We start from the raw sequence: 17,239 nt of genomic DNA on the forward strand, positions 1-17,239 counted from the left end.
ATACAGAGCAGATTAGTAGCTGTATCTCCAGCCTATGTCTTAGGTTGTTCCTTCAAACAGCAGGCCCTAAGACAAGGACATGCATGTCAATGGTTTATTGGGGGATGGCCCCAGGAAATGCTGGTGGGAGAAAGGGAAAGTCAAACAAAAGGAAAGGAAGAAAATAAAGGGTCCTAGAACAAGTTACCATGGTGGGAAGTGGGGCTTCATCCCGCTGAGCAACCCCATAAGACAGTATAGACGACACCCCAGACATCCCAGCCAAGGGTTGAAGAGGTCTGTCCTCCCGTGCCCAACCACGATGGTCTGAGGCCCTGGGGGCATTAGCTCTGCAGACTTTGGGAAGCTTGCCCCACGCAGGAGAAAGCCCAACTGGGGCACCAGGGTGGCTCCATCGGTTGAGCGTCAGACTTCAGCTCAGGTCGTGATTTCACGGTTCGTGGGTTCGAGCCCTGTGTGGGGCTCTGTGCTGACAGCTCGGAGCCTGGAGCCTGCTTCAGATGCTGTTTCCCTCTCTCTCTGTCCCTCCTCTGCTTGCACTCTCTCTCTTTCTCTCTCAAAAATAAATAAAAAATTTTTTGAAAAAAGAGAGAGAGAGAAAGCCCAAGGACGGGGAGTTGCAGGCACTTGCCACAGAACACTGTGAACAAGTGACGAGACATGAGGACTGAGGCGCTATGGGGGAGACACCACACAATGTATGCTACAGGGTAGACCATGGAAGACTCACAGTATACTCACCAAAACACTGGATTTCCTAGAGAAAAGCAAGAGAGGCTTACAATTAAGTCAGACAATATGGGCGGAGGCCAGGGATCACTCCTCAAAGGGGACCGTCTATCTGGAAAATGCCTGCCCCAAAGGCCACCAGCCCTGGAGATGAGCTCGCCTAACACGCAGGGTGGACAGTGCTGTGAGGAAAGAGCCAGCCGAGACAAAGCACATTTTGACATTTTATTCACTGATCATAAATACAGTCTCATGAATCAAGGTGATCATGAATAATGTACTAGCACCTGAAACTTGGCCACCCCAGAGCAAGAGCTCAGTGCTTCACCATCACTGGCCAGACAATTCACTGCGGCTGATCAGGGCATCTCCCCGCATCGGCGTTTGGCTTTGTGGGGATCCTCCTTCTGGTGCAGCAATTTTATTCTTGGCTCGTTCTCAACAATTTAAAAAATCATAAAAGATTGAGTGTTTGCAAGAAAATATCAAAGAGGATCAGAAGATTTTCAGTTCTTCTTAGAATCTCAAAGTAAAAAGGGGAACTAAGGAAGGAGAGGGAAGGGGGCAGATGGCAGGGATCCGCCAGGTTTCTTCCCTTCCTCAGAGCATTTTACAAAAACAAAAACCAGGGAGGCATTAACGCTGTTTGGAGATGGGTTGCGTCTCTCTGATGAGCCACTCGAGGGCTTCCTGGCGGCCCTGTTTCTGCAATTCCTTCCCGATCACATCCCTGCAGGTCAGGTGGTAGTTGTTGAGCCAGTCGCACTGCAAGAGGGGAGAAAGAAGAATGTGCTTATTCACCATCACACCTCTCCCAGAGGCTAAACGGGCAAACGGAGAGGCGTGGCCCATGTGCTGAGATCACAAGTTGAGAGCAGAGATGCACAAAACTCCCCCCCACCCCGTTCAGGGACAAGTGACTTCTTTGTGCTCTATTTCCCTGGAAATCGACAGGACAAGGCTACATCGCTTATGGTAAAATGCTCCTAGAACAGTCTACATACAGCATGTGGACAATGACTGAAGGAGCGGTAAACACCTGGGAGCAAGTCACGGCCTTGGCTTCCCTGAGTGCAGAGTAACCTGTAACCAGGTATCCTCTCAACAGGACCCCTGGAAGCCATACGCGCAGGACATCATAAGAGGGATGGGCAGGGGGGTCTGGTGGGTCCTTCACTCACCCATGTGGCCTCATTCCCGTACACCTGGGCCATCTCTGGGTGGCAGCGGAGGAGAAGGGTGCTTACCCTAGTCGGCTGCTAAGATTCCTGCTAAGAGACACACGTGAAGGTGTCCCACCAACACACGGGCTTTCCTGTCCTAAATCCGCTGACAAAGCTGAATAAACTAGAATCAGCTGAACCCACGTGGGTCTTGTGAGCGTGGCTGTCTAGATGACCCCAAAACCTTGGGTGGCCAAGGACTGTGGTGCCACAGGGTGGGGTGGGGAGCTCAACTTTCCAACACTCAACTGAATGTGGCCACCGCCTCAGGAGATTTTTTAAAAGAGGTAAAGGAGGAAGGAGGTCTGATCCACAAGACCTGAGGGCCAAAGATCTGCAGCCACAGAAGGGTGAACTCTCCCCTCTGGGGCAGGGCGGTGCGAAGGCTGGAGGGAAGCAAGTTCTACCCAGAGGACAGCCACCCATTCTCTCCACTGTCCAGGAAGTGGGTCTGACCAGACGCTCAGCCGCAGCAAGGCTGGAGAGACTACCACCACCACCATGCAGTTGTTGTAACGAGCCAAACACCACCCGGGGAGGCAGTGGTGTTACAGAAGCACAGGCCTCAGGGACTACAGTCTGCACCAGGTACCAAACACCAGCTCAGGGTCGAGATGGGCACACAGATGCAGTGGTATTGCCACCTGGCTTTGACCCCGCCAGGGCTCCACTCCCCACCAATAAGAACCTACTAGCTCCTGCTGGAGCTGGGGAGTGGGGGAGGGTGTCAACAGCCAGCCAACTGCTATGGGTCAGCAGTGAGGCCGGGCAGGGCTACAAGACAGCCCGCAGTCCAAAGCGGCCAACCCCGGGGCCAGGAGGAAACTCCCAAAACCCTTTCAGTTTGTACACACAGCCTCCGTGAGGCCTGACCAACTTCCCTAAGGCCCTGAAAACCTGCCGCTGCCCACGTTCACGAGCAAAGTCCTCAGCTGCCATCTGGTGACAAGTGATGGGAATGCAAGACCGAACCCAAAAAGCCCCTAAAGTAATTGTTAAGACAGTCTGTTTGGGAGACGGGAAAGGGCGTGACCAAGTATTTTAAAAGCCAAATGGACAGAATCTGGTTGTGGGGTACTACTGTGCCTTCAGACAGAATGAAGCCCCAGATTCATTAAGTGGTATATGGAAAGACGTTCTTTGGCCAAAAGAGATAATAAATGTACTCTGCCTGGCATGTTAAGTACATCTACTGTTATCTGTAGAAACTTGCTTATGATCTAAGGGTAAGAAGATATTATCTGTCCTATAAAAATTGACAGAAGGAACAGTTCAGTGAATTGGCTATGCAAGGTATGGTAATGAACCACAGATTAAGACAGAGCCACTGGGGGCGCCTGAGCGGCTCAGTCGGTTATATGTCCGACTCTTGATTTCGGCTCAGGTCAGGATCTCACGGTTTGTGAGATCAAGCACCAGATCAGCTGGTGAGCTGACAGCATGGAGCCTGCTTGGCATTCTCTCTCTCCCTCTCTTTCTGCCCCTGCCCCGCTCATGTGCACACGTGCATGCACTCTAATAAATAAATAAACATTGAAAAAAAAAAAAAAAAACCACTGGTCTACGTCCAATGTCATGGGGTGGACTGTGAGGTTAACAAAACTCTTTCTCCCTCAAAGAAGAATGGTCTCACTCAACCTTCTTCATGCATATTTCCCTGGATAAAGCAGAATGTCATTGGGAGAAATGCCTCCTGATTAGTTCATTTTATCTAGACGGCAAGGATTGCAAACCCTGGGTACAGGGTAGGAAGCCACGGCCTTGGTCTTCCAAGAGAGTAAAGTGACTTGTTACTGAACAGTCCCTCGCTAAGACCCTGGAAGCGGTACCCAAGGCCACGGTAAGAGACAGTGGCTCCTGTGGTCACAAAGGATTTAAGCAGGGTGGCTTCCATGCCCACCTAGTGTTCTTGTCCCCTTTCACGTTAGCCATCCCCTGCAGAGGCTGGAAAAGACCACTGCAATGCTGGAGGGACTCTTCCCGCCACAGACACAGCTGACATTGCTGCTAACAGGCTGTGTCCTGTCCAGCACCCTCTACAACCACATCAGTAGGACTCGTTTAGGTGCTACGAGTGGGAATGTCTGGCGGGTCAAGGGCGCCGACAGTTAAGCACAGGTGTCCACACTAAGCAGGAGGTAGATGACATTTTCTGTCACCCATCTGTGAGCTGGATGAGGCAGAAGAGGCTTCTAGCTGCAGGAATTCCATCCCACAGTCCAATAGAAGGGGCCTCCTCAAGCCTGAGGCACTTTTCTCCAGGGCCGAGCATGAGGCCTAGGTGTGTGCCACTGAGGATGCCTAAAGAGGCACTTCAAGGACCCTGGAGTGGGGTCAGTGGCTGCTTTGAGTGATAAAAACGTATTCCTATAGAACCTACCACACTTGTCCTGACTTTGGCTCCCATCGATCATCTGCCTTTGCAGGGACTTCTGACCACCTACCCTGCTCTGGAACTTGTGTCCTTCTGACTTCTGTCTTCCTGGCTTGGGAGCAGTTTTGTCTGTCCAGTGTTGACCATTCCTGCCCTGTCTCTGACCCCTCTCTGCTCTGATGTTGATCACCTGGCCTGATCCCTCAAGGCTTACTCCAGGTCCTGGTGCCTGCCACCTCACCTGGCCGTGTGGGCCTGGGGACCCACCAGAGGACTTGAAGGGGTTTCAAGACCTGTTTCCTTCTGAGCTTGACAGGTGAGCACTATTGTGCTCCTAGCTTTGGGAAGAGTTTCACAGCCCAGAGTGACCGGAATAGTAGTTACCACCTCTCTCCTTTCTGTGTGGAAACTGGGCATATGACAATAGATTTTGCTTTTCATGCCCTTAATGTTTCATTCAACATTAGAAAACAATCTGGTATGCGCAATGGCCAACAGGCCCTTCCACCCATCTGGCTTCTCATAGGGGAGACACATGGCCCACAGTTTGCTAAACACGCCTCAGCACAGATATGGCTCCTGCCCTCATGGAAAGCAATGGCAAATTATTCCCGCTCACGAAACCTTACAGCCCCACAGTAGTGCAGGGAGGACCCCTACCTGGAGAGCCAACAAATACAGGAAAAGCACCTACAGACCACAGGAGACCTAGAATCTTCAGACTCAGGTGGCACAGACCTCTCAATTAAAAAGTGAGAACAGACTAGAGAGCATAAGGTAGCTCCCCACCCCCACTTCCATTCTGTCACCTCCAAGCCACCCTCATTACCTCTTTGTCTGTAAGAGAATCCACATCTATCATTTTGGTCTGTATCGGAACCAAAGTTAAAGGTTCAAAGGTCAGGCTTCCCCGGTTATTGAAGTTGTACTGTTGGAAAAAGAAGAAAACAGAAGCTTTTACTTCTCCCTCTCACAATGAACCATCATTGGTTCGCCATTGGTCATTCCCGCCAGCCAGGCCCACCCCTCAGGGCCAGGTGTGACTGGGAACCAAGAAGGGGTCAGAGCATTTTCAATCGGCCCAGGAGGCACGATGAACCCAGCTGACGCGACTGTCCCAAAGCTGCTCCGCTGTGCAAACAGCAGCCATCAGAAGCCGAGGGGCTCTCAGCAGCAGGTCCACAGGCTAATGTCCACAGTGATGGAGAAGTAAGGAAACAACATGGCGGTGTCTGGATGAGAGGCATCACTGGTTTTGGTTCTCAAGACTCTACGGCGTATAAGTGCCCGACACCACTTTTATTTAACAGTTAACCACGTGGCCTGTCCTGACCTGCTAGTCTCATCAGGTGACACATAACAGGTTTGTCCATCCTACATAGTATGGAATGGCCACAGCACCTGAGGGCATGCTGGGTCTCTGTTCCTGGCAAGGCCTCTGGGAGTGAGAAGAGAAGTCACTCCCACAGACAGTGACTTCAACATGCAGATCCCTGCAGGCTTAAGAAGCCACTTCTCTCCAACTGTTTGATTTCCAGTCACTCACAGAAGAGGAGTAAGCAGGTCTTCTAGGTAAAGCCTAGCACCTGACACCCTGCATCCTCTGTGATGGGGAGAAGGAGGAGCCCCTGTCCTCTACAGGGCACCGGACCTATCTTCTCGCCAGCCTGTGGGGCCTGACCCACAGTATAACTCATGGCTCCTCAGGTTTACCCAATAAAAATCATCTAGGGAATTTGTTGAAAATACAGTTTCCCGGCCCCAGCTCTGGGTCTGGGGTCTGGGGTCTGGGAGGGGCTTTTAAACAAGCATCTCCCCCCCCCCCCCCGCCCCTGTAGAGGAAGCATCATGACAAGAAGCTGCCTCTAGCAAACTCAGACCCAAATCACATTCAGCAGCGGCCTGCCTGGGGCTCCATGCATTCCAGTTCTGGGTCCCAGTTCATGAAGAATTTTCTTTTTGGCTTTGCAGAGGAGAGTGATTTCTAGGAAACTCTCCACTATGGGAAGGAAGCTCCATTTCAGCTCCAAAATGGTACACTCTTGGCTCCAAAAACAAACATCTTTATCTTCCCTCATTAGGAAATAATGAAAATTTTACAATAAATAAATACATAACTACCTACCTTGGTCTTCACAGGGACCACCAGGACAACATTTTCAATGCGAATTCCAAAAGCCCCATCTTCGTAATACCCTGGCTCTAAAAGACACCAAACCCAGAAATGAGAAGCAGCCCATGATGAACGTGCACATGACCACTCCTGGGATGACAGCCCCACCCTGGAGGGGGAGGAGAAACAGGTGAACAGTCCCCTCAATCCAGGCGCAAGGGCCCAGAGATGCCTCCTCCTCCCACATGGCCACTTTCAATAGGTCTTCGAGGAACAGAAAGGAAGGTTCTGAAGTCCCTGAGTACAATAACAGGATCCACCACAGAGATCACAGCGCATATTCATAAGCCATAATGATGCACGCATTACAATACATTCACAGAGATCTGTTAATGATGTGGGAAAAGGGAGTACATTAAGAAAGCAGAATACAAACACTATGTCCAGTATAATCTGAATGATTAGAAAAAAGATATATACACACATGAAAGACCAAAAGCTAATACATCAAAATATTAAGTAGCATTTCCTATGGATGGCTGGATTACAAATGATTTTCATTTTCTTCCATATGCTGTTCCACTGTCTCACTTTTTCTAATTTTTTTTTAACGTTTATTTATTTTTGAGAGAGAGAGAGAGAGAGAGAGAGCGAGCGAGCAGGGGAGGGGCAGAGAGAGAAGGAAACACAGAATCCAAAGCAGGCTCCAGGCTCTGAGCTGTCAGCACAGAGCCTGACACGGGGCTCGAACTCACGAACCGCGAGATCATGACCTGAGCTGAAGTCAGATGCTTAACCAACTGAGCCACCCAGGTGCTCCCCATCTCACTTTTTCTAAAATGAACACGTGTCACTTTTATAATCATAAAAAGTTGTTCTTAATTCAAGGAGACAAGAGGGGGAAAGTATATCTAATTTACTTTAAAATAATTAAGTATAAGAAACAACAGAGAGTGTTCAAACAGGCTCAGAGATCCATGCATGCACTGGGTGAGAGGGACACATACCGTCGGTGACGATCATGCCTGCTTCCAACGGCTCATCAGAGAACGTTTTATAACTGATGCCACAAGGACCCTCATGAACATTCAGGAAAGACCCAACACCGTGTCCTGTTCCGTGCAAGTAATCCAGGCCAGAATCCCATAAAGCTGAGCGGGCAAACGAGTCAAGAAGGTGTCCTGAAAGACACATAAGAACCACTTGATGATATTTGTCCAGTACTTTTTCAATTTGCAAAGCACTTTAGAGATTAGATTTATTATGTTTGGCTCCAGAAGGTGAAACAGAAACCAGCGTGTAAAAGTTACTGGAGGGTTCTGATTTCAACCTGGCACAAGGAAGAGCTAACAATCAGAGCTCCCGAGGAGGGCCGCTCCCCAGCCAATCAGAGCTCAGTCTGAAGCCAGAGGATTGTTTGTCCACGAAGCCAGCAAGGGGACGGCCGCCGGCAGCAGCTGAGGGTGTTGGCGATAGGGACATTCCCTTCCCAGTTCTGGGACCCGGAGGTTTCAGGATTAAAACCAGACTGCAATAAAAGGGATGCCCAGGGAGATGAGTGCAGGCTCCATCTAAGATTCAAGGTCCAGGTGTTGTCAACTCCCTGTCCAGTGTCCCATCCATCGGTCCTCAAGCAAACTGGCATATATCTGAAGTCAGGTTCCCAGTAAAATAAATCCCGACAAGGATCCCAACCAGGAGGCCCTGGCCCAGCACTGCAGGGCAGAAGGAGGCTGCACCAACTTCCGCTTGGGCCCTGAGGCCTTCACGCCCGGCTGCACTCTCCTGGGAGCCACCTTTATGTGTCATCCGACACCTGAAGTGGTCAGGAGAGAGGTATACAGCCGACATCAAGCCCAAACCTCAGCCTGCTCCCTGGGAGGCCCTCTGAGCTCAGTCAGCGGGTCGAGGAGACTCACTTCCTGCGGCACACCCACCTGCCCCGGACGGGCCTGAAGGGACTGGGGCTGACACGACAAGAAAAGACACGTTCTTCCACTCACATTTAGACACGTTTGGTGTCTGAACAAGAACCAGCCTGTCACATGACAGAAGGAACCACCTACCTTTGGTTCCAGTTGGAAAAACGGCTGCGCTCACAGCTATGTGGCCCTTGAGGACATATGTGAAGCATTCCTGCCAAAGAAAACCCAGGGGGCGTGTTGCAGAACCGGGACAGAGGTGTTAGTCCTGTAGTTTTCCAGCAGTTCAGAAAACCTTGCTTCTGAAGGCTTTTAGCAATACCACAGAGAAAATCAGAGTGAAAAGAAAAAGAAATCTGGTGGAAAAAAAGCTTGGTCATAGGACCAATTTTCCAGAAAATCTTGAAATTAAATTGAGTAAAAGAGAACTGTCAGAGACACGATCCCACAGATCCTTCCCTGGTAATGAACATTCCAATATACTCTGAGCACGAGAAAGCCTGGGAAAGTAGGACAAAGTACTGGTGAAGCCAGCTAACATTTCCCGAGCGACTCCTCTGTGCCAGGCATGGTAGTAAACACTGATCATTTAATAGCACACTTCATGATGGAGATGCTGTGGTCATCCTCACTTGACAGAGAGATTAACCAGCATGCTGGGTGGCTCACTTCATAAGCAGCAGCATCAGGCCTTGAAGCCAGGCAGTCCTGCTTCGGCCTCTGTGCCCTGACCAATGTTATACTCAGGGGTTATCCCTAACTGCCTGGATGAAGAAAGTGCTGCTTGGAAGGTTAGGGGTTTGCTGGTAAGGTGCAGAGTTAGGACTAAACCCATACTCTTCAGTCTGGTCTGGAATTCTTTCTCCAGAACAAAAAGAGTCACACCAAAGGTATATGGACCCAAGGTCAAACTCCTCTGAGGGGCTCATGCCTACAAATAGATGAGGCACAGGACCTGAAGTATGAAGCTTGCTCTGCTGCACTGCCTAAAACTCTCTTCCTTGGATAAACTTCCTGCAGAAGTTCCCAGAAAAACAGATTCACTGAGAATCAACCAACATTCACTAGGTAGTGACTGATCCGGGAACTTGCAAGGTTCATGGAACCTTTACAACCAGCCCTGGAGGCAGGTACTCTTATCCCCATTTCTGTGGATGTGTCTGTGTGCTTTACTCAGGGTCACAGAGCCAGTAAACAGCAGAGAAGACCTCAAGTCCAGACTCTAGACTCCTGGTGCACATCTCTCTACCTCACTGCTATCTCCTCCTTTCCAGGCCAGACAGACCAAAAACTGAGCAGTGTATATCATTTCAGAGGGTTCCTACGGCTAAGCCTATAAATGGAAATGCTGAACTTGAAAAAAGAAGGGGGTGGCTTTCAGAACCAAATCTAGATGCTGTTTGTAAAAAACGTACATTTCACTACCCCATTCCCATCCCTAAAGATTTCCTGACTCAAGAGAATACTACTGACGCTGTTAAACTTGAATCTGAGTTCCTTGACCTTAGCAGACAGAATGCTTTTAAAATGTCTCCAGTAATTAATTAAATGGACATCATAAAGCAGATAAGCCTGACTCCACAGTAATGAGCTATTTTACTAGCCCACATACAAATTTTACTTAGTTACACAATTCCTTTTCATAAAAGCAATGCTCTTACGAAAGCAGAGAGGCCCTCTCAAGTTTTCTGCTCCACCTTACCTTCTCATAGGCTGTAGGGGTCCCAAAATGCATGGTCCGTGTCACATCTGTGGTTCCATCCCTTTCCAGAAGAAAGGACAAATTAGTTTTCACTCCAAATAAGCTTTTGCTCAAATATGAGGTAGGTGAGGCCACTGCTGGTGGCCACGTAAAATAGTGCAGCCACTTTGGAAAGTAATCTTCAGCTCCTTAAAAGGTTATAAATACGGAGTTACCACATGACCCAGCAATTCCACTCCCAGGTAAATGCCCAAGAGAAGTGAAAATCTAAAAACCTGTATACAGATGAACATAAGGGAAGGGAAGGAAAATCACAAGGAGGGGGACAAAACATAAGAGACTCTTAAATACAGAGAACAAACTGAAGGTTGCTGGAGGGGTTGTGGGTGGGGGGATGGGCTAAATGGGTAAGGGGCATTAGGGAGGACACTTGTTGGGATGAGCACTGGGTGTTACACGTAGGGGATGAATCACTGGAATCTACACCTGAAATCCTTACAGCACTATATGCTAACTAACTTGGATGTAAATTAAAAAATAAATTCAAATAAAATAAGAAAAACCTGTATACAAACGTTCACAGTAGCATTATTCATAAAACCGAAAAGGTAGAAACAACTTGAATGGCTATCAATGGATAAACAAAATGTGGTATCTATACAATGAATACTACTTAGTAGTTACAAGGAATAAAGTACTGACACACGCTAGGTCACGAATGAACCTTGAAGACAGAAGCCAGACAGAGAAAGCCATGCATTATATAGAATTCCATTGATAGGAAATGCCCAGAATAGGCAAACCCGTAGAGAGAAAGTATAGTAATGGTTTCCTAGGTAGGAGAAAATGGGAAGTGACTGCGAATGGGAATTGGGTTTTTTTCTAAGGGTGATGAAAATGTTTCAAAATTGCTTGTGGTGACGGTTGCACAATTCTGTGAATATACTAAAAACCATTGATTGTACACTTGACGTGAGTAAACTGTATGGTATGTGAAGTATATCTCAATAAAGTCGCTTAAAAAAACTGAATGAGACAAAGTAGGAATGCAAGGATGGCCTCATGTACTGAGAGTAAACTCGTCAGGCCCTGACACACACAATGCGAGGACTGTTTCATGGGAGACGCTGTCACTGGGGTCATAAACGAGGGGGAAGAGGACAAAGTAAACAGGAGGCTGCTTCTATCAAAAGAGGGCCGGGGCGCCTGGGTGGCTCAGTCAGTTAAACGTCCGACTTTGGCTCACAGTTTGTGAGTTTGAGCCCCGCATCTGGCTCTCTGCTGTCAGCACAGAGCCTGTCTAGGATCCTCCATCCCCCCTTTGTCTCGGCCCCTCCCCCATTTATGCTCCTCTCTCTCTTTCTCAAAAATAAACATGAAAAAGAAAAGAGAGAGAGAGCCAACCTCCAATTCCTCCCATCAGGACAACAAAGGACTGAACCCTAAAAATACCCAAAGGTATCTCTTAGAACACACTAATCCATACCTGTGACACAGAAAGGATAACTTCTAGAATCCTGCTAAAATTTAGAAGTGAACCAAAATGTCCACCAGTAGCCAAATAATCTCAACACCCTCAGTTCTAGGCTGTTATCATGAATACCAACCCATGTGTCCCAAGGCTAGGCTGTGGTTTCCATGCACAGGGCAGAGCTCACTTAAAGATCAGGCTCCCCCTCAGCCATGGTCCCAACTGCAGTGGGAATGGAGCATTAAAAGGCCTTGCTCGTGCCCTCTTCATGCAGACAACACCTGTTCCAACTCCCTCTCATGGCTTCCACATTGAGACCCAACCAACTCTTGGGTTCTCCTCTGAGAAACTTTCTAGAGGGTAAGTGTGAAAAGGAGCAAGATATAAAGACGAAAATTCAGAAATTTGGGGGCAACCTAGTTTCTCATTCATTCATTCAAAATTAATCCCTTACCTCCCAAGGCCCTGAGGCCACTACAAGTCCAGAGAGCTAGCAGGTGGTTTATGAGCTAGAGCAGAAGCCTTTCCAGTGGTTTTGAAAGCTTGCTTTCAGTTATTTATTTAGCATTTAACAACACTCGGCCAAGAACTAAACATTCCTATCAAACAGTCTTTTGTGGGAAGAGTCACCACTGGGCTCTTTCAACCATGGGTGGAAAAAAAGGACAAGACACGGGAACGAGTCCATTAGCGGCAGGTGCAGAGTGGGAGTCTCAGCTGAGTGCTCTCGGCTGGAGCCTGGCTTGCCCCCTATTCAACTGCTCTGACCCAACATCGTCAAGTTCTACGGCAGCCCTAGTTCACTTACTTGTATTGAGCTCCCGAGTCGATCAGGTACACCTCATCTAGCGACAAGGTCCTATTCGTCTCAGGGACTGGCCTAAGAAAGTTAATTAAAAATTAATTAGTCCACAAATGTAAACACTTCCTGAATCTGGGAGGGGGACAAATAAGAGTTCCTTATACTATTCTTACAACTTAGGTTAAGTCTGAAATTATATCAAAATTAAAAGTTACCAACTAAATTAATTATTCCAAATAATTTAATCTTCTAGAACTAGTCAAAGACCCAGTCGACCTATCTCCCCAACTGGATAAAGAGATCAAGAGAAGGAAGAACAACATATCTCTTTATATCTAGCTCCATGTGTGCTTGGAACAAAAAAGATGTTCATGAAATAATTGTAAAAGTTACAAAAATAATAACCATTAGATGCAGCAGGACCAAGCTAGAGTCCTCAGAACTGGGAATATAGCAGCCAGGAGTCACTTGTCTCTGGGTGTGGGGGTCCCAGGCCCCGGCCTCAGCCTCCATGTAACTCCCTCAGTCCTGACCCCATCAGGAGCCTCCCCACTTGCTTCCTAGGCCACCAGACAGGCAGGAGGTAAATTCCTCAATTTGGGAGGAAAACTAAAGGGATTTTTACTGGGAAATGAAGTAGATCATAATGTTCTTATGCCAAAGCACTTTTTCTAAATGAACACGAAGCACTTTTAAAAAGTGATCTGATTTCCCCAGGCCACTTCCAGACAGTGTCACTGCACTGGGAAATGCTACAACGAATAATAGCACTGCAAGTCTCTGCCCTGCCGCTGAGAGAAGGACTCCTTCATTTCCAGGCACCGCCCCCTCTCCAGCACTACGGGCATCAGTGGCTACTTGGGCCGAACGACTGAAAAAGACAACCAGACATGGAAGCAACGTCCTGCTTCTCAACAGGCTTCCAGCAGCCCATTGTGAAAACATGCCAAAGTAGAAGCAGGCTTCTCCCCCATTTGATCGGAGTTCTTTTTAATGTGTTAATTACATGTAAAATTCTAGGATAGTATCCAGCCAAGAAATTCATCACCTGAATTAAACATAAGACAAAAACTGGAGTCCTTTTGATATTTTAATTTTGGAACAGAAGCATTAATACGAGAGAGCTGCACAATCACAGCTGTGACTGTCTCCCACACAGCTTCAAAATCTGCCCCAAGACTAAAAGCTCTAAAAGCAACTATTAAAAGGGGGTGGGGGTGAATCTCTGCCCAAGTACAGCCCAGTCAGACAGACCAAGTGATCTTCCCCCAGACTGTGTACCTCAGACATGGAGCAAAGAACTCAGAATGTCCAACACAAGGCAAATCCATTCAACTGGGCAATTCTGAAAGCTGAAGCCCGATAACCAAGCCAAGTTCCATTTCCCACCATCTCCACAGACAGATCAGCCCTAAACTTATCAGTGCCCCTCCCATCTCACAGTGCAGGGAATGCTCAGCTCTGGGAGTCCACAGGCTCTTATAGGTCATCTGCTAAAATGCCTTCATAGGCTGGGTGCCAAGCCCACAAGGAGGGAAGAAAGGGTGCTGATTATCTCCCTAACCATAATAGTATGCTCAACAACCTCATAAGTTTTTTGGTATGGAGTGATGGAGCTCACAAAGATGTCTGGACTCCTGCATCAAGATGGCTGCCATTATCAAGAAAGACAAACACCGACCACCATGATCAAGAGCTATGAATACAGCTTCTGTAGACACAGAAAGGAAATGGGCACAACCCATTTGACTACATCCTGAAGAATGTCAGTGCCATACACCTGAGCCTAAGTGGAGGCTCCCAAAAGGCAGAGAGTGGGAGATTGAGAGAAAACAAGACCTCATTTCCCATATAAGAACAGCCTCAACAGACAACATGGGGGTGGGCACTGGGGCCTCTGGTAAAATAATGTCTCTCCCCTGCTCAGGCTCCTGTGCAGAAGCAGCAGCAAAGCCAGGCAGCGTGCTCCTCCGCATGCCTTACGCGTAGTGAATGATGGCGCCATTGGGTCCCGTACTGGAAATCGTTGGGAAGCTCAGGTCCACAAAGTCAGCCTGTTGTCTGGAACAGAAAGACACAGAGAGCACAGCGGCTTCCAGAATCTTATTGTGCCAGCAATCAGGGCCCTCTCAGCCTCATTTAAGTTGCCAAAGAAATGACCACAAGGTTCCTGCGCACACGGATCCGTACCTGCGAAATTCCTCAGCCTTGTCGGCAGCTGAGATCTCCGACACACCACCTTTGGGCACCTACAAGGAAGTTGCTCATAAGTCATCTGGAGTGATAAATTCACGTGTTTATTACCTGTTAAAAGGGATGCATTAAAAGCTTATTTTTTCCTCAATTCCCATGTCCTGGCTGTCCAACCTACGGGACACAGCTGAGGTCTTGTCTTCAACAAGGAGGGAACTTTCTAAGACTCTTACCAAAGCAATCTAAAGTAGAAGGGTTTAGGGGCCCCTGGGTGGCTCAGTCAGTTAAGCATCCAACTTCAGCTCAGGTCATGGTCTCACGGTTTGTGAGTTCAAACCCCGTGTCAGGGTCTGTGCTGACAGCAGCCTGGAGCCTGCTTCAGATTCTGTGTCTCACCCTCTCTCTGCCTCTCCCCCACTTGTGCTCTGTCTCTATCTCAAAAATAAATAAAAAATTAAAAAAAAATAAATAAAGTAGAAGGGTTTCTATCCTTTCAATTTTTCACTTAACTCTCTGCCCCAGTGTTATACCCTAAAACCTCCCCAAACTTAATCCATCTAAGTTGAAAAATTCAAAACCATCTCCTGCTAGGATATTGTCCTGCGAAAGTCATCCTAAATACGTAAAGAAGATAAATGAAAGATATTATTACAGGGTGATTAATAACGGCCAGAAAATTAAAAAGGATCTAAACACCTGAAAATAGGAGCAATGGCAAATTGGTCTAAAAACTAAACGCAACCTCTCTGCTTGGATCCTTCTGTTTGTTAAATTTTTTTTATTCGAGTATAGTTGACACACGGTGTTATGTTAGTTTCAGGTGCACAACACAGTGATTCGTCATCTCTATTTATGCTATGCTCGCCACAAGTGTAGCTACCATCTGTCACCTCACAATGCTTTTACAATTTGGATCCTTTTTTTAAGGCCTCAAAGCACATGGAAAATGCTCGCGCTGTGGTGCTAACGGAATAAAATAAAATACAAAATCGTATGTATACACTGAGAGATGTGTAAAACTTATTTACACAGAAGGAAAATAGCCAGAGAGAATAAAATAGTTACACACAGGGTGATACCCTTCTTCCAGTTTAAGCTACTTTTAAAGAATTGTTTATATAATATTTAAAGGGAACATGTGATTGTTTAGTAATGACACAAAGAAATCCTCCTGCTGTCAACCATAAGGAATGAAAGGGCAAGAAACTAATGGCCAAGAGTCAATTTACTATCAAATAAAAAGTTTTAAGTCTTAAATTGAAGTACACAAAGATCTTTTTCTCTTAATATAATCAGCTTGCCTAGAATATTATTGTGAGTCATTTTTCCTCATAATGAAATTCCACTCAGTTATAAGACAATGCCTTGACCCAAAAAGGATCCTCTCTGTGAAGGAAATTCTGTCTTCATCTGTGTTACTATTTTCTACAATTAAAAAAACTTCTAAATACACACACACCAAATTTCCAGAAAGAACTACCAAAAGTAAGGACTAAAATTAGATCAAGACCTTACACCTCGTGGTCACCAGAGCATGGAGGTGCCACGGTTTGAATCACATGTTGAGAACTTCTGAATAATCTACATCCATGTGTTAAAACAAGACGAAGAACCAACCTCTTTCTCCAGCCAGTTAAAGAGTTCACAGAGGGCAACAGCATCTTTAATCTGTGCAAAGAATAGAGACAATTTTTTTTAAGTTATTACTGAAAACCAGCTGGGCAAATTCAGTGCCCAGCCCTAACGTGGTTCTGAGAAAGTCGGACCCATCGGGCACAACCAGGGAAGGGCCTGCCGAGAGCAAAGTCAAATCCCTCAGTGGATTCATTCCTGCCCTCCAGAGGCAAGAAAGACAAGCCACTGGCAAATGCCATCTGTGGGCCTCAAATCTTTCTAGACCCACCACTGGCCTTGAAACATACCTTGGGCCATTTAAGAGGCATCACCTTCTTATTCTTCTTCTTCTCCATCATCATCATCATCGTCGTCGTCGCCTTTTTTGTGTTATACATTGTACTTTATAAAGATCTAGCCCACTGAGTATTCTACTTCATTTTCTCACTAACGCTGGAAGGCTCAAAAAATTTCCAATTTTGTGCCAGGCTCAAAGCCACACAGCAGGTGAGGGACTAGGCCTTCCAACCACCATACACGCCCCTTTGCTCCGGCTGCTTTACTCACGTGAGCTCGCCGCATGCCTTCTGATTCGGCAGAATTCTTCACAGCTTTGGCGATGCAGATGGGGGTGTAAGGCATACAGCATCGATGATCCTAGGGGCAAAAGGCGTAGTATGGGAAACTGAGTCTGGCTCCACTCACCCAAGACCAAGGTAATCGCCTCTTCACCTAGCACATCAAGACAGGTCACGTGAAGAGCTCCCATTCAGGACCCATGGAGCTGTGCCTGGGGATCGAAGTCCTGCCCCTTTTGGTTGATGACTCTGAGCATGACAAGAGGGGCTCAAACGCTTCCAAAAGGTAAAGTACATCAAACAAGATTATTTTTCTTCTGTCCCCCACATCTTCAGCTCTCTGGCACTGCTGGCTGCCGGCCATCAGGAAGACACTGCTTTTCAAGCTTCCATGGTCATGGTCAGAGCCCATTCACAGATCAAAGCTTGACTGAAATAACCCCTTTCTTGAAAAAGCACAAAGGAGGCTTTTTCCCACTGGGGACACACACGACTGAGGGAGGGCTCCTGCTCCTTCC

The 17,239-nt window shown here is 47.3% G+C and overlaps 1 protein-coding gene across 5 annotated transcripts in view; it reads right to left on the minus strand.

Annotated features, from left to right (window-relative positions):
• Positions 1–940: 940 nt before the first annotated feature.
• The window catches only part of XPNPEP1 (X-prolyl aminopeptidase 1), a 58,457-nt gene continuing 42,158 nt past the window's right edge, over positions 941–17,239 (minus strand). For all 5 annotated transcript variants that reach the window (XM_045438839.1, XM_045438842.1, XM_045438840.1 and 2 more), the window contains 11 exons: positions 16,711–16,800; positions 16,147–16,197; positions 14,527–14,585; positions 14,320–14,397; positions 12,343–12,414; positions 10,064–10,124; positions 8,506–8,575; positions 7,447–7,620; positions 6,452–6,528; positions 5,156–5,254; positions 941–1,494 (listed from right to left, as the gene is read on the minus strand). In XM_045438839.1, coding sequence (XP_045294795.1) covers positions 1,366–1,494; positions 5,156–5,254; positions 6,452–6,528; positions 7,447–7,620; positions 8,506–8,575; positions 10,064–10,124; positions 12,343–12,414; positions 14,320–14,397; positions 14,527–14,585; positions 16,147–16,197; positions 16,711–16,800 — 960 coding nt within the window. In that variant the 3' untranslated portion in view covers positions 941–1,365. The remainder of the gene's footprint in view (positions 1,495–5,155; positions 5,255–6,451; positions 6,529–7,446; positions 7,621–8,505; positions 8,576–10,063; positions 10,125–12,342; positions 12,415–14,319; positions 14,398–14,526; positions 14,586–16,146; positions 16,198–16,710; positions 16,801–17,239) is intronic.

The sequence above is a fragment of the Leopardus geoffroyi genome, chromosome D2 (assembly GCF_018350155.1).
Source record: "Leopardus geoffroyi isolate Oge1 chromosome D2, O.geoffroyi_Oge1_pat1.0, whole genome shotgun sequence".
Classification (NCBI taxonomy): domain Eukaryota; kingdom Metazoa; phylum Chordata; class Mammalia; order Carnivora; family Felidae; genus Leopardus; species Leopardus geoffroyi.